At 43.4% G+C, this 24606-nt stretch overlaps 1 protein-coding gene across 1 annotated transcript in view; it reads right to left on the bottom strand.

The window, feature by feature from the left end:
* LOC115092477 (interleukin-1 receptor type 1-like) overlaps positions 1 to 24606 on the bottom strand; it is a 140201-nt gene that overhangs the window by 17224 nt on the left and 98371 nt on the right. Inside the window, exons 9-11 of the mRNA XM_029603319.1 lie at positions 16271 to 16342; positions 5463 to 5601; positions 3292 to 3446 (exon numbers count right to left, since the gene is read on the bottom strand). Of these exons, the coding sequence (XP_029459179.1) occupies positions 3292 to 3446; positions 5463 to 5601; positions 16271 to 16342 (366 nt within the window). The remainder of the gene's footprint in view (positions 1 to 3291; positions 3447 to 5462; positions 5602 to 16270; positions 16343 to 24606) is intronic.

Here is a 24606-nt window from a genome sequence, read left to right as displayed (position 1 = left end):
CTGCTCCTTAAAAATTTATTTTCCTTTTAGATTCTGTGGCTTAAATTGTGAATTAGAGTGAAATCTCATCACCTAAGTCATGCCATCTGGTATTTGGTTTCCCATTCCTGTTCTCTGATTGGTTAGAGGATTCGTGCCAAAATTTCCTATCTGTTTAAAATTCCTATCTATCCGTACACCTGTTATACTGTATAGAGAAAGGTACGTTTTGGAACACTTACAGCTTGGTTGATAACTTCCCACTAAATATCGGTATAATTAATTTACGTGTCTGTTATGTTGTCGGCTACTGTCCAGTTTATGGGTATGGTCCCTTCTGAATTGTCATTATTTACATTTGTTTTTACAGAACTAATTCCTATCTGTGCTGTCCCTCCCGAAGCAGCCAGTTTGGCGAAACATGGGGTCCATGTCGGGGGACCCGTGGAATTGCATTGAAATGTGCTTGCATTAAAACAGTGGAGTTGCCGTGTTTAAAAATTTAAAAATTAAAAATATTTAATGCATGAAAAACCTCTGGACCTACAAGAGTGTTTGTCTGCACTTGTCGTGCATGAACTGATATATAAAGTGCAGCCCTAGCTCGTGCTTTGTTGCTTGGATTCCATGCTAATCATAACATTGAGACCTTACTGTTATCACTCTTTCATATTTTTAGGCGGGGGTTTGATTGTGGAACTGGATTTTTTTCTTGTTCTCTTAGATTTAACTGCAGCTTTTGACACTATTGACCACTCTATTTTACTTAAATGTTTATCCAACATTGGGATAGGAGATACTGTTTTGAAGTGGTTTGCTTTTTTATTGAAGGATCAAACTCAATCAATCTATATCTCAGGAAAGAAATCTGGCGAGTTTCAATTGAGTACAAGGGTTTCCCAAGGTTCTACCCTTTCGGCTTCTTTGTTTAATGTTTACATGGCTCCAATATGTCACATCTTGTCTCAAATGGATGTAGGATATTGTCTTTTTGCTAATGATCTCCAATTTTTTTCTACCTATCATAGATTTGATTGATTGTTCTCTTAAGAAGTTTACTGATTGTTTGATTACGCTAAATGATTGGTAAATGAATAAATTGTTTCTAAATATATCAAAAACAGAAATTCTATATTTATCAAGATTTATTGACCCAGATATCCCTAAATCTTTGACTATAGATAGAGTAGGGATTCTAGTAGTGATGGATGCAAGAAATTTTGAATTGTTATGGACTTTACTCTGTCTTTAAAACCAAAGGGGTAGATTTTGAAAAGTACGCTCGCGTATCCATGTGTGCATGCTACCCAGCATGCGCACATGAACGCACGATTTTATAACATGAGCGCTGATGCACACATGTTATAAAATCAGGGGCAGTACATGCAAGGGGGGTTGAATTTGGCTACTTTCGCACGGGACGCATTGGGGGCCTTCCCAAGTTCCCGCCCAGTCCACTAAAATTAAGGAGCAGACTGGGAGGGAACTTTCCTACCCCCCTACCCTAACCTAACCTCCATTCCCCTTCTCCTCTCATTCCCACCCTCTAAAACCCTTTTTTTTTAACCTTGTATTTCGCAAGTTACTTCAGGGCCAGACCTGATGTAACTTGCGTGCACTGGCAGCCAGCCAGCACACGAGGCTCCGGGACAGCGAGGAATGGCGCTGTCCCATCCCACCCAGCTCTCCAACCCGACCCACCCCTCCCCGCAGAGGCCTGGCTCTTGTGCGCATAATAGAGGTTACATGCTGTAAATAATCTTCTATGCTTAGGGCCAGGGACACAAGAACAATGGCCGGCGCCATCTTGTGCTCCTACCATGTGATAGGGGCTGACCAATGGCACCGGTAGCCCCTGTGACATAGTAAGGGCAAAGGCTATCGGCACCATTTTGAATACTGGCAACCGACGTTCCGAGTGCAGGAGGTCACTCCCGGACCCCCGCTGGACTTTTGGCAAGTCTTGTGGGGTCAGGAGGGTCCCCAAGACTTGCCAAAAGCCCCTGGTGGTCCAGCAGGGGTCCGGGAGCGACCTCCTGCACTCAGACCGTCGGCTGCCAGTATTCAAAATGGCGCCGATAGCCTTTGCCCTTACTATGTCACAGGGGCTACCGGTGCCATTGGTCAGCCCCTGTCACATGGTAGGAGCACAAGATGGCACCGGCCATCCAGTGCTCCTACCATGTGACAGGATCCGGCCAATGGCACGGATACCCTGTCACATGGTAAGGGCAAAGGGCCATAAGCGCCATTTTGATTAGTGGCAGCCAATGGCCCGAGAGCGGGAGATCACTCCCCGTGCCCCCACTGGACCACCAGGTAATTTTATAATGGTTTTGGGGGGGTTCAGGAGGGCGGGGGAAGCAAAGGGGTCATTTTTAAAGGGTCGGTGGGTTGGTTTTTTTTTTATCGGGCCATCGGCGCCATTTTTATTAGTGGCAGCCAAAATGGCACCGATGGCCCGAGAGCAGGAGATTGATCCCAGGGCTTCCACTGGACCACCAGGTACTCGTAAAAGGTTTTGGGGGGGTTCGGGTGGGGGAAGGTAAGGGTTTAGTTTTAAAGGGTCGGGGTGGGTTTAGGGGTTGTTTTGGTGTGCCGGTTTTCCCGCCCTCCCCCCAAATAACTCCCGTTAGTGGACACTAACCCATTAACGATTTTTCACGATAAATCGGGGGAAATTTCTATTGTATCGTGCACTCTAATGATTTTTGACGATTTAAAAAATATCGGACGATTTTTTTAAATCATCAAAAAATGATTCACATCCCTACTGGCAGGTGCCTGTGACATGGCTTGGCCACTGTTGGAAATGGAATACCTGGCTTGATAGTCCCTTGGTCTGATTCAGTATGGAAGTTCTTATGTTTACGTATTAAAGAATTGATTTGAGGTTTGGTGAGGTTTGGATGGATGGACGGATGGGGTAAAGTGGGGATTGTTTTTCAATGAGATTATAAACTGTTTAGTAAGTATTTGATTTAGGTATTAAAGGCTCCCCTGAATGCTGGGAAGTTCTATAACAAGGAGCTAGCAGCAGTGTACATTACCAAAACAAGGTTGTCACAGAAATATGAATGAAGAGCAAATGAAGGCAAGAACTAATCAAAATAAGGTAACAAAATCAGAGCAAACTTTACCGTTCCTTTTAATTAACTAAAAAAAGACGTTATGAAGCTGACCACTGGGTCTGATCCGGCATGGCAAAACGTAATCTTATCTTCTCATGCCACATGTATCGGACATATCCTTAGAAAATCTAGTTAGCACTACAGTGCTAGAAGACTTGCCGACACTGAACAGGGAACAAACCTGGATGTTTTGGCTGAATCAGGTACAAGAAAGAAAAATCCATCCCTGAAGCGCTGGACACAACACATGTGAAAGATGCATTGTAAAATGCCTTAGTGACTTTATTTATAACCAGGAAGGATTCCACATAAGTTACCTCTCCACTTGGCAGTGCTCTGCAAGAAAACGAAAAACAGAGAACATGAGCAATGAGCAAGGGATGTGCATTCATTTCTAAACAAATGGCTTTTCAGAAAGAAAAAATCTATTTTATGTTTATTCCAAATGGAACAAACCTAAAACAGGCTTGTCCGAAAATATCGGAAAATTTTCAGATATTATTAGTTCATTTCTAAAAAATGTTAAACATTTTTTTTAAAAGGTGGCCTCTCTGCCCCCCTCTAACTCCTCCACTGCTTCCTCAGGTCCCGGGGCCTCCCCAAGCCCTCTACTCCCCCCCCAATAACCCAGGACCAAGGTCCAATCCTCCCTGGCCTGAGCTGAACTAAGCCCAGCTATGTCCTCCCCGGGCCCTTTGCCCCCAGCTCCCGCAAATAAGCCAAGGCTAGGCCCCTCCCGGCCCCCACTTACCCCTTTCGTAGGAGTCTTCGTCTGCGGAAGGGGGCAGGAGCAATCCCCAGTTACTCCTGCCTTGCCCCCTTCCCTTTAAAAATGATGTTGGCTGGACCGGAGACCCAGCACCATTTTACTGACGTCAAACCTGGCACCAGGCTCAGGGGCATCGGGCTCCATTTTTAAAGAGGAAGCTGGCAGGGCAGGAGTGACTGTTCCTGCCCGGGATGATCCACACGAAAAGGGGCATGGGAGGGGCCGAGGGAGGCCCCGGCCTCAGCTTATTTGTGGAGGGCAGGGTTGCTGAGGGGGCCCAGGAAAACCCCCAGACCCGGGCAACTGGTGGAGGTGGGATGTAAAGGGCCCTCGGGGGGGGGGGGACCCAGTCCCAGGACCTGAGGAAGCAGTGGGGGTGGGGTGCAAAGAGGCCCCCATTTTGTTTGGTTTTTTTAAATTTCATTCAGGGGCACATTTTAATACCTACATGTATGCGTAGATTTGTGCGCGCAAACCGGCGCGCACAAATCTACGCCCGGTTTTATAACATGCGCACGCAGCCGCGCGCATGTTATAAAATCCGGGGTCGGCGCGCACAAGGGGGTGCGCACTTGTGCACCTTGCGCGCGCCGAGCCCTAGGGGAGCCCCGATGGCTTTCCCCGTTCCTTCTGAGGCCGCTCCGAAATCGGCGCGCATAACCCACCTACGCACGTAAATCGGAGCGGCCTCGGAGGGAACTTTCCTTCAGCCCCCCCCCCCACCTTCCCCTCCCTTCCCCTATCTAACCCGCCCCCCAGCCCTACTTAAATCCCCCCCTACCTTTATTTTATAAGTTGCGCCTGCCTCTGGGCAGGCGTAGGTTGCCCGCGCCGGCCAAGTGCCGGCGAGCGATCCCCCAGCCTAGCGGCCATATGAGGCCTATGGCCATGCCCCCGCCCTGGACCCGCCCTTGCCCCGCCCCTTTTTTCAAACCCCGGGACATACGTGCGTCCCGGGGCTTTGGCGCATTGCCGGGCCTATGCGAAATAGGCTCGGCGCGCGTAACCCACCTACGCACGTAAATGCAACTGGATATTCACACTTAAGTCTTTTAAAATCCGCCCCACAATGTATATTTCAGTTCAGCAAATAAACCAAACCGAAAAAAACATTAAGGGACAGATTTTTAAACCTACGTGCGGGCGCAGATTCGTAACCCTTTGAAAATCCACCCCTAAATGAAACAAAAAAATGAATTAAAAAAAAACCTCTTAATGAAAAAAAACAACTCAAACACAAATTTCCATTCTATAAAACACAAATATAAAGTGACCAAATAGCCCTAAAGGACCTGCAGATATTCAAATTTCTTTTAGCTTGGTGATGGGGTAAAACCAACTTGGCCCAGCCTGTGTCTTGTGGTTTGGAGCTATCTGCTCTCTTTATGCAAATAGCAGTTTCATAAGTTATGGTGAAAGAAAACACCAACAAATAGCTTAATAAAAAAAGAAACAGCAAGATCAATATACCAATGGCTTCACCTGTTGTAGATTTAACAAAGCTACCTTATATCGGTTGTACTCCTGTCTGCAAACAATATCCTGCTATTAAAATAATGATCAAGAAATCGGTAGATACTTACTTTGAATGTACTTCTTCTATATCAGGATACTTTTCAGTAAATGCTTTGTTTATAAGCCAATAGATAGGGATTAATTGTGCATCTTCAAAACTCACATTATAGCCAATGAATGCTTTGCAGGATATGTTCACTTTTGAAGCTGTTGTGGAGACAAAGATTGTTAATTTTAGATCATTTGGCTGTGAAACCAAGCCCAGGCACTCATTGCAGAGATGTTCCAGCTTCATAAACTAGATAATCTCTGACTATGGAAATTAATTTTTATTCCACTTCTACAAGGAACTGTGCTATTACTATTAATAATATGTATCATTTTTATAGCGTTACTGGACATACACCACACTGGATAAACACAAAAATAGATGCCTTGATCTTTTTCAATTGTTTATTAAAACAGAGACGTGTTCACAAATTGCCCGACTCAGGCCGAGTTTCGCGGTTCAAAAACCGCTGCCTCAGGGGCTACAAACAAACCAAAAATAAATTAACATCAATATCTAAGAACAATAATCAAATTAGCAACATCTTTCAGATCTTATAAATATTAAAAAGTCATTACTAAAAAAATAAAAACGTTTTTAATCCTTCACTAAGATCTCAGATATTGATAAAAAACATTAATTAAAATTTAAAAGATGTAGATTCCTAAAATGATGACAAAAGTTCAACTACATATCAAACATACCCAGAAAATGTTTTATCCATTCCTGCTTAAGAAAATAATATTTAACAATATATCTGCTTCTCAGCAGGTACAAAGATAAATTTACCTTTAGGAATTTACATCTTTTAATTTTAATGTTTAAGGTAAATTTATCTTTGTACCTGCTGAGAAGCAGATATATTGTTAAATATTATTTTCTTAAGCAGGAATGGATAAAACATTTTCTGGGTATGTTTGATATGTAGTTGAACTTTTGTCATCATTTTAGGAATCTACATCTTTTAAATTTTAATTAATGTTTTTTATCAATATCTGAGATCTTAGTGAAGGATTAAAAAAGTTTTTATTTTTTTAATAATGACTTTTTAATATTTATAAGATCTGAAAGATGTTGCTAATTTGATTATTGTTCTTAGATATTGATGTTAATTTATTTTTGGTTTGTTTGTAGCCCCTGAGGCAGCGGTTTTTGAACCGCGAAACTCGGCCTGAGTCGGGCAATTTGTAAACACGTCTCTGTTTTAATAAACAATTGAAAAAGATCAAGGCATCTATTTTTGTGTTTATCCTGACGGCTATCATAGATCGCCTACCTCTTTGTTTTCTTGGACCATACACCACACTGTACAATGGTGATAAGTATTCAGGTGCGATAAGTCCCCTAAGAGAATTTGAAAAGAAGTTTCCACAGAAGCAAAATCTCATAATAAAAACTTTTTAAAATATATCCGAAGCAGGAAGCCTGTGAGGGAGTCAGTTGGACCATTAGATAATTAAGGGTTTAAATGGGCAGGAAAGATAAGGCCATTGTGGAAAGGTTAAATGAATTCTTTGCTTTGGTGAATGTTGGGGAGATACCCATTCCAGAAACAATTTTCAAGGGTAAATATTCAGAATAAAAGAAGGGTATGCCAAACTAATGGTCCTCAGAAGACTAAAACCCCTGCTAACGCTGAACAATTTTCGTACAGTTCTACAGGCAATGATATTCACGAGCACAGCCTACTGTAACTCTGTGCTATCTCAAGTTACCATTAGACCACTCCAAATATTGCAAAATTCCGCTGCTAGAATTTTGACAGGCAAAAAGAAAAGAGATCACATCACATTCTTTGGTCAATTGGCTTCCAATTGACGAAAGAATACAATACAAGGCACTGTGTATAATTCATAAACTAATCCATGATGAAAAGGCCGACCGGCTTAACACAGCACTGCGCATACATGTACCACACAGAAACCTTAGATCTGCTAATAAAGCCCTACTAACTATTCCTTCTGTTAAATCAGCACGCCTCACGCAAGTAAGGGAGAGAGCACTGTTGCTGGCTGGACCTGTTCTATGGAACTCCATGCCACTCGAAATAAGGCTGCAGACAAACTTGAAACTATTTAAAACTAATCTGAAAACCTGGCTTTATAAACAAGCTTTCTTGAAAGACAAAGAGAAGGAGGAAAACAGTCGATAGATAAGGACGTACCAAGTAATTAGTTTTTTCTTTTATATCTCCAAATACATTAACGTAGATTTGAACCGCTTTACAATTTTCTAACCGACATATAAGCTTTTTTTTAACACATAGTTTCTATTATTAAAATATGTTACCATTCTATATTGGCACATATTTAATTTGTAATCTATACTAGGGATGTGAATCGTTTTTGAACGATTAAAATTATCGTCAGATAATTTTAAAATCGTCCAAAATCGTTAGAGTGCACGATACAATACAAATGCCCCCGATTTATCGTCAGGGGCATTTGTATTGTACCGTTAAATAGGGTGCAAGAAAACCGGCACACCAAAAAATACCCTAAAACCCACCCCAAACCTTTAAAACAAATCCCCCACCCTCCCGAACCCCCCCAAAATGTTTTAAATTACCTGGGGTCCAGTGGGGGGGTCCCGACGCGATCTCCCTCTCTCTCTGGCCACGGCTGCGTTGAGAAATGGTGCCGGTGGCCCTTTGCCCTTATCATGTGATAGGGCAAAGGTAGCGCCAGCGCCATTTTGGTTCCTGGCTCCCGACGTCACGCATGCAGGAGATCACCCCCAGACCCCCGCTGGACCCCCAGGGACTTTTGGCCAGCTTGGGGGGGCCTCCTGACCCCCACAAGACTTGCCAAAAGTCCAGCGGGAGTCCGGGAGTGACCTCCTGCACGCGGGCCATATTGCCAATCTTCAAAATGGCGCCGGCGCTACCTTTGCCCTCACTATGTCATATGAGTGACGGTCGCCCGTATGACATAGTGAGGGCAAAGGTAGTGCCGGCGCCATTGGCAATACGGGGCCATATTGCCAAGTCTTGTGGGGGTCAGGAAGCCCCCCCCAAACTGGCCAAAAGTCCCTGGGGGTCCAGCGGGGGTCTGGGGTCGATCTCCTGCACGCGTGACGTCGGGAGCCAGGAACCAAAATGGCGCCGGCGCTACCTTTGCCCTATCACATGATAAGGGCAAAGGGCCACCGGCACCATTTCTCAACGCAGCCGTGGCCACAGAGAGAGAGGGAGATCGCGTCGGGACACCCCCACTGGACCCCAGGTAATTTAAAACATTTTGGGGGGGTTCGGGAGGGTGGGGGATTTGTTTTAAAGGTTTGGGGTGGGTTTTAGGGTATTTTTTGGTGTGCCGGTTTTCTTGCACCCTATTTAACGATACAATACAAATGCCCCTGACGATAAATCGGGGGCATTTGTATTGTATCGTGCACTCTAACGATTTTGGACGATTTTAAAATTATCTGACGATAATTTTAATCGTTCAAAAACGATTCACATCCCTAGTATAGATTACAAATTAAATATGTGCCAATATAGAATGGTAACATATTTTAATAATAGAAACTATGTGTTAAAAAAAAGCTTATATGTCGGTTAGAAAATTGTAAAGCGGTTCAAATCTACGTTAATGTATTTGGAGATATAAAAGAAAAAACTAATTACTTGGTACGTCCTTATCTATCGACTGTTTTCCTCCTTCTCTTTGTCTTTCAAGAAAGCTTGTTTATAAAGCCAGGTTTTCAGATTAGTTTTAAATAGTTTCAAGTTTGTCTGCAGCCTTATTTCGAGTGGCATGGAGTTCCATAGAACAGGTCCAGCCAGCAACAGTGCTCTCTCCCTTACTTGCGTGAGGCGTGCTGATTTAACAGAAGGAATAGTTAGTAGGGCTTTATTAGCAGATCTAAGGTTTCTGTGTGGTACATGTATGCGCAGTGCTGTGTTAAGCCGGTCGGCCTTTTCATCATGGATTAGTTTATGAATTATACACAGTGCCTTGTATTGTATTCTTTCGTCAATTGGAAGCCAATTGACCAAAGAATGTGATGTGATCTCTTTTCTTTTTGCCTGTCAAAATTCTAGCAGCGGAATTTTGCAATATTTGGAGTGGTCTAATGGTAACTTGAGATAGCATAGGCTGTGCTCGTGAATATCATTGCCTGTAGAACTGTACGAAAATTGTTCAGCGTTAGCAGGGGTTTTAGTCTTCTGAGGACCATTAGTTTGGCATACCCTTCTTTTATTCTGAATATTTACCCTTGAAAATTGTTTCTGGAATGGGTATCTCCCCAACATTCACCAAAGCAAAGAATTCATTTAACCTTTCCACAATGGCCTTATCTTTCCTGCCCATTTAAACCCTTAATTATCTAATGGTCCAACTGACTCCCTCACAGGCTTCCTGCTTCGGATATATTTTAAAAAGTTTTTATTATGAGATTTTGCTTCTGTGGAAACTTCTTTTCAAATTCTCTTAGCCTATCTTATCAATGTTTTACATTTAACTTGCCAATGTTATGTTTTTTATTTATTTATTTACTTATTTATTTATTTTTAATAGAGATTTATAACCTGCCCAATTACCAGATCACTGTTCTGGATAGCTTACAACATCACATAATAATACAACCTTTAAACAGAATTTTTAGAGATTTACCACACACATCATATACATTAAGGGGCGGATTTTCAGACTCCACGAATAGGCCTACTTTTGTTTGCGCTCCAGGCGCAAACAAAAGTACGCTGGATTTTAGTAGATACGCGCGGAGCCGCACGTATCTGCTAAAAACCTGGATCGGCGCGCGCAAGGCTATCGATTTTGTATAGCCGGCGCGCGTCGAGCCGCGCAGCCTACCCCCGTTCCCTCCAAGGCCACTCCGAAATCGGAGCGGCCTTGGAGGGAATCCTCTAACGCCCTCCCCTCACCTTCCCCTCCCTTCCTCTACCTAACCCACCCGCCCGGCCCTGTCTACACCCCCCCTTACCTTTCTCCGGGGATTTACGCCTCCCAGAGGGAGACGTAAATCCCCGTGCAAGCGGGCCTCCTGTGCGCCAGGCTGCGACCTGGGGGCGGGTACAGAGGGCGCGGCCACGCCCCCGGACCGCCCCGGGCTGTAGCCACGCCCCCGTACCCGCCCCCAAAACGCTGCCGACATGCCCCGAAATGCCGCGATGACCGGGCCCGCCCCCGACACGCCCCCCTCAGAGAACCCCGGGACTTACGCGAGTCCCGGGGCTCTGCGCACGCCGGTAGGCCTATGTAAAATAGGCTCACCGGCGCGCAGGGCCCTGCTCGCCTAAATCCGCCCAGTTTTGGGCGGATTTAGGCGAGCAGGGCTCTGAAAATCCGCCCCTATAGTACTTAAACATCATTCAAAGGCCTCACGATACAAATAAGCCTTTACCTGTTTGTGAAAAGCACAGAAATCCTACAGCTGCCTAATTTTCTCAGGGAGACCATGCCAGAGATGCGGGGCTGAACTAAAGAAGCCCTATTTATCGTGTCTTGCAGCTTCACACTAGAAACACCAGGAACAACTAACAAAGCAGAATTCTGAGACCGTAATGGTCTTTCAGGAGTGTACCTAGCTATTTGCCTTCTTAAGATAATTCTGGCCCTCCCCCTGCAGGGCCCTAAAGGTCAAAGACAGCAACTTAAATTTGATTCACTGTTCAACCGGCTGGCCTTCGGAGTGAGGAAACTCACTCCAAGATGAGATTTGGGTAACGTTCTCTCAACCTAGCTTGATGTTACCCAGGTAGAGAGTCCATCAAGCTAGGTTGAGAGAACATTGCCCAAATCTCATCTTGGAGTGAGTTTCCTCACTCCGAAGGCCAGCAAATCTTCACAAGAGACCACTGTTCTGTTCGTAGGTGTCACGTAGCATGTCAAAGTGGCCCCTAACCCCCTACACACTTACCTAATCCCCACCTCGAGCTACTAGGTGGGCCTACCATAGGGATACAAATACCTACCTATGAGCCATGACACACCCCCCCCCCCCCCCCCGCTCTCTCTCTCTACCATGGTCCTTGAATGAAGGAAATACAACAGGTCTGGCACTTATCACAGAATCTGAAAATAGTATTGCAATTTGTGCTAACTTAGCTCTTCACACAGGTAATTAGTGCAAATTGCTATATTAGCATAAAACACACCCCTTTTGCTATCGCATGTGGTACTTACCGCATTTTGATAAATCCACCCCTCAGTTCACAAAAACACTTCTCAATAAAAGGCACTTAAGTTAATATATGCTGTGAGATAGATCACAAGTGTCCAAATTCTTCAGTCCAAATAAGCATATGCTCACAGTTAAAGTATTGCCAAATAGTAATTCAGATGCCCAGGGGTCCCAAAAATAACAATAACATTGGATGAGTCCCTACGTCCATGAGCTAATTAGCTTCCAGTGACTAAAGAAAACTTAAGAATGGTGAGGCATAACTCACTAGTTAAATTAATATTTGGGCTAAATGAATATTTTGGCAAATATGCAGCTAAATTTTAGCTGCGTTCTTCAGGGAGGAGTTACTTTTGCCAGATAAGTTATCCAGCTAACTGCAACTTTCTGAGTTCGAGGATAACTTAGCCAGCTAAGTCTGGTCACACCAAAAAACTGTCCTAAAATTAGCCAGATAAATATATCTGGCTAACTTTAAGATAGCAGGCTTAAACTATACTGCAGCTACACTATCAAATATACTTCCAAAGTTCATCAGACAACTTTCTCTAACTAACTTTGTTATCTGGACGGTGACTGAATATTTATCCCTTTAGCAGCACCACAAACTCCTCAGTTTAAAGAATTCATTTCTGACTAACTTCCAGCACCTAATATCCATGAAAATGAGTTACTTACTCGTGTGTGAGGCTGAGATAAATGATAAGACTTCCATGCAGACTGTTCTCCATGGCGGGGTCCCCATAATTCCTCCTAGAGGCTCTTTAAGAAAGAAACCCAGCCTTAAGCCCAGCCGTAGCGGATAAGACAAACTCCCTCCAAGGAAAAAAATGTGTGGCTTCCACTGGGTTTTACACCAGAGAACAAACACACAGCAAACAAGCAAAAGCTGTCCCAACCAAAGAAGAAGGAAATAAACAAAAAAAAGCCTGTCCTCACTTCCAGTCTCACCTTTTATACCAGCAGATGTCACTCTGTATCAAATATTATACGAATCATGCACTCTCTTAATATTCTAATGACAATTGCACAGCAGTAGTTTGATCACATTCTTTTAATTATCTGTTTTAACCACCTTGGCAGCAATGCTCCAATAAGGATAGAAGCACAGACAATATTTTTAGAAGCAACTCATTCTTGAACCTTAAGGACCATCGTATCACGTACACATGCTCATTTAATACCATCCAGGTATTTCCTTTGGTAGTGCACAATTATAATCATCGATCCAATAGTATTTTTACAGTTTTTGCTGCCTTAAGTGAGCCATTTAAAATGTGTTTGTAATATTGTGAATTAAGATGCATTCACTCAGTAACTCTTTTTGATTTACAGTCTATGATATCACCCAGGCTTTAAAAGCTACAATTCCCCTGTTGCACCTTGCATCATTGAATCCTCAATAGAAAAACATTGCTTTATATGGGTAGAGGTTAAAAAGAGACCATAAAGAACTAACTGGCATACTTTTGAGATGAAGGTCCATCAAACAAATCAGACAGGGAGAGGAAAAATCCAAAAAAGATACTTTACAATTAGGTAGCAAGACTCCTCATGAGTTCCAATAATTTGAAAGTGTTGAATGTATGTGAGTTCATTTTTACTACTGGCATTAAAATGCTTAGCTAGTAGAGGGCTGGGATACCAGTTTATATGTGGAAATTAAGTTGCAGAAACTTCAAAATTGCACTATCTTGAGAACAAGGTTATTGTCTCTATGGAAGAGAGAAAGAGTATGCTCACTCACGGTGTCATTAATGCCAGGAAAGATCTTATCTCCTTTTGGGGCCAGCCTCGCTGTAGATAGTACTCTTTTATGTGTCAGATGTGGAGCAACAAGAAAATCTAGTCTTTCTATCGTTTGCTAATGGAAATTTATATGGAGAATTGCCATTGTTGGAATTCCCAAAGTATCCATTATAACAAAGTATTTCTCAGTGCCGTGTTTGGATGTGTTTGGTTTTGTTCCCTTCTCTTATGGACATATAGGGAACCCCTTGATTTCCCAGTAATATATATGTCCCGTTTACAAGGACATGCTTGTAAAATAAGAAGCATATAGTAATTTTATTTGTAAGAGCACCCCTTTCTATCAGTGCCATAATGGAATGTGCCTGGTAAGAGATAAATAGACCCCTAGAGGTCAATATATAAATAGATTTGTCTGGGTAGCCTTTAAGTTAAAAGGACAATCCCAAGATTTAACTGCAAACCAGTGAAATTATCTTTTCAACTGGGTAAACTTTTGCTGGATAAAAAGAGAGGGGGCAGGGGGAAGTACAGGGTCGTGGCCTAAATTTATCTGGGTAGCGCTGATACTCGGCACTGTCTAGATAAATCTAGCTTGATAAGTCTGATTGGAGAAATCAGAGCTCTAAAATTGCCCAGGAAAATTTAGGTGGGAATATGAAAGTCTGCTGTGGAATATCCTAGCTAAATTTACCAGGGTGAATATACTTGGGTAACTTCTCATTCACCACCCCACTCGATATAGACCTCCTTGAGTTCTAGAAAGTTTAGTTCTGCAAGAGGAGCAGCTGCAGACTCAGCGGTAGGAGTCTGTAAGTTTCCTGTCCAAAGAATAAGGGAAGGCAAAGTAGATTTCCACTCCTCCTAGTACTGTTTTGTGTCCTAAGATCGAGGACAAAGAAGAGTTTCTCAAAAAGTGGAAGATAACCTCTAGGCATTTTCAGGTAAGGAAAGAATCTTATCCAAGGAACAGGATATTTAACTTTGGATTGTCTAGAAAGGATCTGGGACCCGAATAGCAGTCTATTATGATCTCAAGAGCGAAGGAGACTTACTGACTTGTCCAGTCAGTGTAATAAGGATGCCCGCATGGTGCTCCACACAGGGAGAAAAGAAATTGTGCAAGCCAGGGACTTGCAAAGAGTCTGTTTCACAGAGGTGCTGCCAAACTGGATTTTGGGGGTACAATGGGTGTCCTAAAAATGTTAGGAGATTCCCTTGAAATTGTCAGTGGGAGAAGCTATCACAGCAAAGAAAGGGAATCCTGGCTGATTTCTGTATTTGGGTGTAAGAATGGAGACTGCAGAGTCTTCATTAAGTAAATGCATTGTTTATCAAATGTAGAGACCCCCAGGTCTCCACTAGATGGCCCTAGGTTTTTTCCAGCTTAGTAGGAGAAACCATTCCTTTACAGCATCTTCCCCTGAGGCTGCCTCTGAATGGGATCCCCTTAGTTCACTTGGGAAGGAAAGTGTGCTCAGTTTGAGTTCACCTTTGAGAAATAAGGAGCTATTTTCGATTACTCTGCTGAGTTAGGACCTATCACCCTGACTTGGTGTTTTCTGTTAGAGAGGAGATTTCTGACAATGCACTGCCTGCCTGTGAGGATTTGCCTCTCTTTTTAAATAGAGACCCTGTTAAAAAATGGGGTTTGACTGGAGGTGAAACCTGGATCCCTCTTGGCGATGGCCATTCTCCAAACCCAAAGGCCGGGAAATTGGAGGCCTGCTGCTAGCCCCTGGCTAAGTGAGGGAAGAAGCTGCAGTGATAACGTTCACTCCAGAGGAGATTTTTGTGGATTGGAGAGGTTTTTCCCACTTTTGCTGGTCAGGGGGTTTAGTGACACCCCGCCTCACTTTGGAGCTGGGGCTGTAATAGCTTGGTTCCCTTTTTTTTCCCCCTAGCATCAGACCTTTCCTCCAGAGAGGTCACATCCGTTAGGAATCAGGCAGTAGGAAAAGGATCTTGGAGACTCGGTAAAGATCTCCATACCGAGGAGACACAGGTTAAAAACTGAGGAAAGAAGACTGAACTTTGTGGACTCAGATAGTAGTTTTCATCCCAGGAACCTGAGAGAGAGGACACCTATCCAGAGGAAGACATAAGGTAATAACCAGTGTAACCCCAGTTGTAAATTGACGCAGTTCTTGGATGAGTGGACATGTATTTTACTTCTGAAGAACCACAGTACATTTATTTTGAACACCCACTACTGTGTCCTGTCTGGTCCATGCGGCACAGCATCACAGAAGGAGAGACACATTGCAACCCATACACGGGAGGGAAAATCGTACCATCTTCTGGGCCAAGGTGGTCAGCCTTCTCCCCCACAGAAAGGACCCACACCTTGGGGCATGCAGCTAGGGGGAAGTCTGCCAGTGGCATCAGCCCCAGAAATAAATGTTTTTGTGTCCCCTCAGCAAACAGCACAATCCTCCGAGAAAGGTCTATAGGAATATTTTCTCTTAAAGAAGTTTTGTTACAGAAAAGACTTTTGTTGAAAGACCCTAAGGGCAATATTCAGCTGCTGAATCCGGCTAACTAGCAAGGTATATTCAGTGGTGCAGTCGTGTCACTGAATACACCTATCTAAAAATTATTTAACTATGCTTATCCGGCTATCTTTAGGATAATTATCCAGCCAACTCTGAAATGACCAGAGCTAGCTGGATAATTTATCCAGCTAATTTCGCTCCTCACCAAAACACCTCCCACCTGCCCCCACAGTGCCTTCAGAATTATTTAAATATGTCAGTTTTACCATTTAGAACTTTTCAGTTATCCTTCTACATGGCTTTTGAATATCGACTTCCCTATGATTTTTAATGTATACCGCTACAATGTTTTTATCATTTCTGATATATTAAGTAATAAACTAAACTAAACAACAAATTATTGTAAACCACAAATACTTTCAATTAAAAGTCTTACCAGGTTCCACTTCCAAAAAGGTGTTGTTTTGTGGATATATAATCCTGGGTGCTTTCATTATTCTGCAGTCTACTAAAAAGAAACAGACAGAAATGCAGTTCTTAATTCAGTATAAGGTACAATATGTATTAAAAACAAACACTGAATTTCCCTTCTTTCCATCTTCTTACACATAACTGTAATCCAATGCCAGTTTATGAATTTGAGCTGACACATAGCTATACTACAAGTATCTGTAACACTAATTCAACATTGTATTTGCACATAGCTTTCAAATCTACTGTTTGAATATGTTTCCAAGAAGGCATTAGGGTAATCTTATTTTATTTAGTTTTATTTCTTTTATTTTTTTAATTGTTTTGCTATTGTATTTTGATTATTTTTATGATTTTGTATTCATTTATAATTACAATTTCTAATATGTCTGAATTTTATGTAGTACTGTTTATTGATAATGTGTATTTATTTATTCTTTTATTATTATTCTTTTTGAATTTTAAGTATTTTGTAAACCATTGTGATGGAATATTTTCTTAATGATGGTATATAAAACATGATAAATAAATAAATAAAAATAATAAAATGTAGTGGTGTCACCACCCTAACAGCAGGGATATGGCTGCATCAAACTTAAAAACATAAGAATATAAGAATTTGTCATGCTGGGTCAGACCAAGGGTCCATCAAGCCCAGCATCCTGTTTCCAACAGAGGCCAAACCAGGCCATAAGAACCTGGCAAGTACCCAAACACTAAGAAGATCCCATGCTACTGATGCAATTAATAGCAGTGGCTATTACCTAAGTAAAATTGATTAATAGCCATTAATGGACTTCTCCTCCAAGAACTTATCCAAACCTTTTTTGAACCCAGCTACACTAACTGCATTAACCACATCCTCTGGCAACAAATTCCAGAGCATAATTGTGGGTTGAGTGAAAAAGAATTTTCTCTGATTAGTCTTAAATGTGCTACTTTCTAACTTCATGGAATGCCCCCTAGTCCTTCTATTATCTGAAAGTGTAAATAACCTATTCACATCTATTCATTCAAGACATTTCATGATCTTAAAGACCTCGATCATATCATATTTCAAGACTTCCAATAAGCCATGGGGGAAACCTTCATGGTTGTGGCCGTAGTAGCCTATGCTTCCAAGAAGTTCAAGGGTGCACTTGTCCTGTATTTTTATGGGGTCATATGTCTAAATAGATATGCTTTACGGTGTTTGAAAGTTTGAACGTGTAGGCTGATGTACTTTATAATGGGGGAGGTTGTGATCTGGGCAAGCCTGGGCAAAGGATGTTGGTGGGAGGACCCTTTGGGGTAGCCCTTTCTCTAAGGGGATGTTCAAAGTGTGATTTTTTTTTTTTTTTATAAAGGTTAAAAGTTTATCCTATTCCTTGAACTGGGAAATTTCCAGATAGTGTTCTAGGATAGCCCCAGTGGAGGTGTGTATCGTGTTTTAGTGGCCAGCATGTACGTTGACCAATGGGTTGAAGTTTTATGGCTGCTATAAAACTGAGAGTTTGACCTGTGAAAGAAGCCGTTCACTGAGGAAAGAGCTGATGAGGTAGGAGAGTCTCTGGAGGATCCAGGCCACAAACATTAGGAAGGAAACATCTGGTGCTTCATTTCCATTGTCACAAGTGTGACAATGGAAATGAAGTGTGAGAGGGAAAGATCTTCAGATACTTCCGTCAGCTCTCTTGGACTTGGAGAGTGCTGCAGAGGTCAAGAATTACTGAAGAAAGAGAAATGGTTTTGTGTTTCGAGACTTTTTTTTTGTGTGTTGGGGGTGTAGGCTGGGCTTAGGGGAGAGGAATGTTCACAAGAATCCCGGGGGCTGGGGGGGGGTTCACTCGGGAGATACGCAAAATCCGAAAGTCTTACGGGCCCCTTTAAAATACGACAGCCCCAGAATGCGGTGCCACCATCGCACCAGGTCAGATACACTGTGACCTCTTCCCGATGGAATTTTTTTTAACACTAAGAAAATGCTGCAGAATTGACAAACCTGTGGTAACAGGTACCACCTTTTACTGAATCCCACAGGATTGTTCCAGCCAGGAAAAATACCATGGCTTCATAAATTGACCCCCAATACATTCTAAGCCCTCTAGGGTAGGAAAAATCTACTCTACCTGAATTAGGAATTTATCTTTGGAAAGCAGAGCAATTAAATCCAAAGATGAAATAATCCATCAGGTATTGACAGAAAAATGCCTTCAAAAGGAAAGTTCTCAGTTCCCACCCTTTTTTTTTTTTTTTTTTACCATGCTGCAAGGACAAATCACTTGCAAAGAAGCACAAATAATAATATATCAAAATAAGACGAAATCCAATACTTTCAAAACTGACACTATGGGCCTGATTTTCAAAAGCATTTACACAAAACTGGGTTTTGCATGTATAAATGCACTTTGCCCATGTAAGTGGGCTTTTGAAAATTGCTACAGTATAAGCTATTTAATAGGTTTTTACCCATGTTAAATGCACGTAACATGGGTAAGTGGCCTTTGAAAATTGCTACAATGGTATGTTACATTTACATGTGTACCTCCTTTGAAAATTCATCTGAATGATAGCAGTTTTCAAAACCTGCAGGAAGCTTGCAAGTACCTGCAGATCTGCAAGCTAATTTTCAAGGGAAACTCCCTGCAGAATTTCCCTTGAGGGTTTTACACTTTTAGCCATGGAGGAAAGAGCAATTTTCAGCCTGGGGAATTTACCCGAGTAACTACATAGCTACCTGAGCTAATTCCTTTGCAATTTGTGCTGCCCACTCAGTGATCCAAGCTTATTGAGGTCAGCAAAGCGTTACCTAAGCATCTCATTTGCACACTGCCAACATCTAGACTCCTTTGAGAAGCCTTTATAAAGAAGACATAATGGGGCCGATGCAAAATGATCGCATTGAAAGCGGGCGCTGAGTGTTCAGAGCCCGCTTTCCTAGCGCGCCCCCTGGCACCCCTCCTTCGGGTGCCATGCAATATTCAAATTAGTCATAAACCTCAATAAACTGTTAAACAAACAATGAAGCTGTCTCTACTGGCTTAATTAATTGTCGATCGTTATTTTATTGTTGTTTTTCTCCCTTCCTACCCCCTCTCTCTCCCCCCGCTAAAGTCAAATAATCATCATACAGGTTTGTATCATCAGATCCTAAATTCACTCCCAGAGCCAGAGTTCTCCACCCTCCCATCACAAGACTTATCTCTGAAAACAATTTTACATCCCTGCAGATCATGAATCATTAACAATTTTCTGCTGCCATTCTATATATGGTTGCCATTGTTTCTCAAATTTAATTAATAGTTTATGCCTAATGGCAGTAAGTCTGCTTAACTGATAAATTCGAGCTAACCTCAGGCGCACTCTGCATATAGGAGCCGCTGGATTTTTCCAAAAACACGCTACCTCCACACGGGCAGCTAAAATTATTTGTAGAGATAGGAAATACACCTCTGATGTATAGTCCTCTTCTAGTATACTTAATAGAAAAAACCTTGGGTCTTTGGGAATGTTGACTCAACTATCACATGTATTTTCTCCTTTATGTCTGTTGTGGAAGTAGACCCTTGGCCCGAGGTGATGTTGGCGTCACCCATGGGGGGAATCCCCCACAGTCCCCAGTGTTGGGAGGTGAGGCCAAGCGAGAAGCGGAGGCTGACTGGAGCTTCGCCATTACCAGCTCCCGTTTCCCGCAGGTTGAGCCCTTGGGTACCGGGGCCGGCTAGACTTAGGCAGGCCTCCGTGTGATTGATCCTGGAGAAGATGTCCAGAGGCAGAGTGCCAGGTGTGAGATCTGAGGTCGGGTCCAGACGAGGGTCGAGGCAGGCGGCTAGTGATAAGGTCAGGTCCAAGCAGAGTCGAGGCAGGTGGCTAGAAACAAGGTCAGGTCTAAGCAGAGAGTTGAGTCAGGCAGCTAGAGACAAGGTCAAGTCCAAGCAGAGAGTTGAGGCAAGTGGCTAGAGGCAAGGTCAGGTCAGAGCAGTGGGTCAAAGCCAAGGAGGTCCATCAGAAGGAAAGCAGGAACTGGACCTGGAATGAGTACTAGATGAGGAACTAGAACTGAAGCAGGAACTGGAACAGGAACTGGAACTGGAGAAGGTATTGGAACAGGTACAGAACAGGAGAAGCAACGAAGAGCACAACTGGAAATCATGGAGACCTGTTGCCAAGGCAAACCCTGAACGTCTGAGCCTGCCTTATATAGGGAAGCAGGTTCACGTCATCATCCAGGGCCGCAGGAGGCTTTCCCGCCGCGGCCCCTTTAAAATCCAGAGAGCACACGGGCACGCACCTAAGGCTGATGGGCCAGGAAAGAGGAAATGGCGGTGTCTCCCCACAGCACATGTGGGGAGTCCCGGTCAGCCCTGGAGGAGGCCACAGTGGCACAGGAAGATCCTGGGAACATGGAGGGAACATGGACACGTAGGCGGCTGCCTACCGCCACCAAGGAGGTCTGGCCAGATCCAGGGGGGCCCAGCGTCGGGGGTGAGTGAGCCTGACTGTGGGCCTGCCATGGCCGGGAAGTGCAACATGTCATCCCTAAATACTGCAATAACAGGACATTCCAACCATATATGCATGAAGTGACCTACATTGCCACATCTCCTCCAACACTCCGCATTCAACTTGGGATATAACTTGTGTAGACGAGCAGGAGTAAGATACCATCGGTATAGTAATTTGTAGCCATTTTCCATGGTGGCTGCTGAGACTGAACACTTTTTAATGGAAATGAAACATATTTTCCACTGCTTATCCTTCAGCGCTCGATCCAAATCTTTCTCCCAGCTTTGAATATGTGGGGGTGGAGAATTTGGATCTTTATTTAACATGCAGTAAATTCTAATTGAATTAGGTTTGTCACAAAGTCCTTCAAACAAGGATTTTCCCTTCTGCAACCCCTTGCACCTTTGCCTGAGACATGAAATGTACCAGTTATACATAAAAGTAATAATCTGCCTTATCTAAATGGTATACTTCTTGGAGTTCTTGAAAACTTCTTATCTTTGCCCCATTCCATAAATGCTCCAATCTACTGCGGCCCTTTTCTCCCCAATTTCTTGCCACTCTCAGAGAGCAGCCAGGAAGAAATTCACTATTCATAAATATAGGGGATCTGTAGAAGTAAGATCTATCTCCCACTAGCTCAACTTTCCACTTGTCCCAGACCTTCAAAGTTAGGGCCACTGGGGGAGGGATTGGCATTTGAATGTCCCAGGTTTTGCTAGGTGTTATGTTTTGGTATATTTGTGAACCTTGGGGCAAGGTGAGAGTTGACTCTTCCCACAGGGAGGAGCCCTGTGGACCTCACCGTCGGAAGGCTTGGTTTCGATTGCACAGGACACTACAGGAGAGAGACTTTATTATGGAGATAGAGGCAGAGCCTGCAGAGCGGGAGATAAGAGAGACAGTTCTGAGCAGTGGGTGGAAACCCCAATAATGCCATTGATGTAGTGGGAAGTGCTTGGAGAGCATTACACATTCATATCTTTTACGTAAATGGGTTTCTTGGCATAAGAGAATATCAGCTTTCATATGCACTGCATCTAGTAGTAGCTTTTTCCATTTAGCAAAGGTATTAAGGCCTTTCACATTCCAAGAAAGAAATTTTAAGACCCCCCCCCCCCCCATGTTGACAGCAACAGCAGATCTCCCTCTATGCTGTAGATCCCCCCACGAGGCTGCATAAAACTCCCCTAAGCAATAACAGATTTATACGTATGGTTTTCTTGGCTTCCATTGGACAACCTTATCCAAAATATCCAGGTTTAAAGCACTCCTCCTTGTCTTTCCCCATTTTCCTATCCCCCTACCACCCTTCCTCCACCCTCTGCCCCCCATCCCTCCCCACCCACACTCCTCAAAACTGTACCACCTCCCGCAATGAGGAATGGCGTCACAACAACTTCCTGGTGGCACACCAACAAAAAGCGAAAATGCTAATAAGCACTCTGTCCGTTCACCAGTCATTTCCAGACGGTTAATTCTGAGACAGTAGCAAAATCTTCGAGGAACCAAAAAGAGCCCAAATGTTGACTCTCACCTCAGTAGTGTGAAGTATTAATAAATCCCTCAGAGACATGCTGATCAAGTAGCAGGGGCCCACATTAGGCTTGATCCTCCAGAGTGACATGGCAGCCTTTTCCCTCCATTCTGCACTCTCTGCCATCTTGAGTGGGGTCTTTCCCCGGTGTTGCTGCCATATGTCGTGATCTGGTAGCTGTGCCGGCTAGCAGCCCTGCTGCCTGTATGATCTGCTGGCCTTCTTCCACTCTTCGGTCTCTCGATGACACTCCATTTATAGTAAATTGCACAATGACCTCCTGCTTGAAGAACCTGGACCACTTCTTTAAATTCTCTCCTTTTTCTTTATTGTTAGATGAGAGAGGTCTTGAAAAATTCCTATTTTTATGACCATGCCACTGGATATCTTTCATTTGTCTCGCTTTCATCATCACTTGTCTTTGATCGCAAACTCATGAAAGCAGACCACTATATCTCAAGGGCAATTATTCTGGGCCTTAGCCAAAGCCCTGTGTGCACGTGCCAGTTTAATATTCACCAGCTCAGTCTCACTCTCCATGGGGGTTTAATATGGAATTACATATGTCCATGATCACTTTTTGGCAATCGAAATAAGCTGGCTCTTCAGGAATTCCTCTAAATCTGAGGTTGCTCCTCCTCTCAATTTGCCATTTTCTTCCCGTAGATCCTGCAGAGCTTGCTGGACCTCCTCCGCTGCTGTTTCCTGCTCTTCCTGTTTCTGCTTTCCTGCTTCTAAGTGATGTCCCATCTCAGAGCAATCATTTCTCTGTTCAGCTACTACTGAGTGCATTTCTTGCTTCAGCAGCCCCATGCCAGCTATTATCTCCCCAAACCAAAGTTTAAAATCTTCCCGGGAGGGAGGTTGCTCTGGCTGTTGTATTCTGCCGCCTCCCTCCTCCTCTCCCGCTGTAGTACCTGCCGCCCCCGCTCCATTTTCTTGATGGGGACTCTCCCGGGACTACTGAGAGCTTTCAGCGTGGTGAGCTCGAAAGAAAAGTGCTTTAAATCAGGCACTTTCTTCCGAACCAACATCCAGGAGTCTTCTGCCAGTTATAGGTAGGCTTGAAACTGGCCGCGCTGCTAAAATGCTTGCGAAACGGGAGGAATGCTTCAGATCAGAGTACTCGGTTTAAGCCGCCATTCCTTAGCGTGATGTCACTTCCCCCCTGACCCCAGTTTTTAAGTATTAGAAGAGGCAGGGGTTGGTAATCTTGGCTCAATTTGGCACGAGGATTCTGGAATGTATACCTTCCAGACCTTGGTGGAAGATTTTTAACTTAATCCTGAGTCTCGCGCTCAATACTTGCAGCTGCGTCAGGCTTTAAGGGAGTCAATTTGATGTTGAAAGCCCCTTGTGGCCTCTAACAGGCTTGGAGAAGTTTCTTAGCGACCCAGCAGCACGTGTGCGGGATGTTGCCTTAATTTGTAGGGGTATTTTGGTAAATAAATTTGGGTTGGCCAGACCCCAATGTTTGATGGATGCTTGGAACAATGATCTGGGACTGTCCCTGATTAATAGAGATTGGATAATTATATGGGCTTCAGCCCATCGCAGTACAATATGTGCTAGGTGAGTTGCATTGATGATTCATCTTACTACACAGAATTCACAGAGCCTCTGCATATTTGCAACTATTTTTTGCAGGTTCAAATGATGCTTGCTGGAGGGGGCTGTGGTGAAAAGGGGACGTACACTCACATGTGTGGTATTGTCAAGCTGCTTAACATTTCTGGCCCCTGGTTGCTCAGGAAATAGCTGATATTCTGATATATACAATTTTTCTGGGCCCCAAAATTGGGATTGTTGGGCTGTTGAACAGGCTCCTTGGTACCGGTCAAATCTTGAGCTGGGGGGGGGGGGGGGGGGGGGAGGCCAGCTTTTACTGGAAGCTAGATTCATTATTGCTACCTTCTGGAAAATGAATCCCTCACTGGATTATTGCCATTGTCAGGTGTAGGAAATCGCTGACATTGAAATGCGATGTCATGATTTGAAAAACGGCCTCTAAATATCAGCAGATTTGGGGGCCTTACTTAGAATATTGCCAACATATGGTTTGACAGTGATGTAATAGATATTGGATTGCTCTGATGCTACTTTCTATCGTAAATTGCTTATACTGTTGCATACCTGAAATGTTGTCTAAATGTAGAGTTTAAAAAAAAGCAGAAAACAACAAACAGAAATCTAAGAGAGCTAAAACCTGGTAATCAGAGGTACATTGTAGAAGCATTTGAAAGTCAATCATATCAGTCTCCACTAATCCGCATCTTACA

This window comes from Rhinatrema bivittatum, chromosome 5 (genome assembly GCF_901001135.1).
Source record: "Rhinatrema bivittatum chromosome 5, aRhiBiv1.1, whole genome shotgun sequence".
NCBI lineage: Eukaryota > Metazoa > Chordata > Amphibia > Gymnophiona > Rhinatrematidae > Rhinatrema > Rhinatrema bivittatum.
Note: the sequence above shows the minus strand (reverse complement) of the source record. Positions and strands in the feature narration are given on the sequence as shown.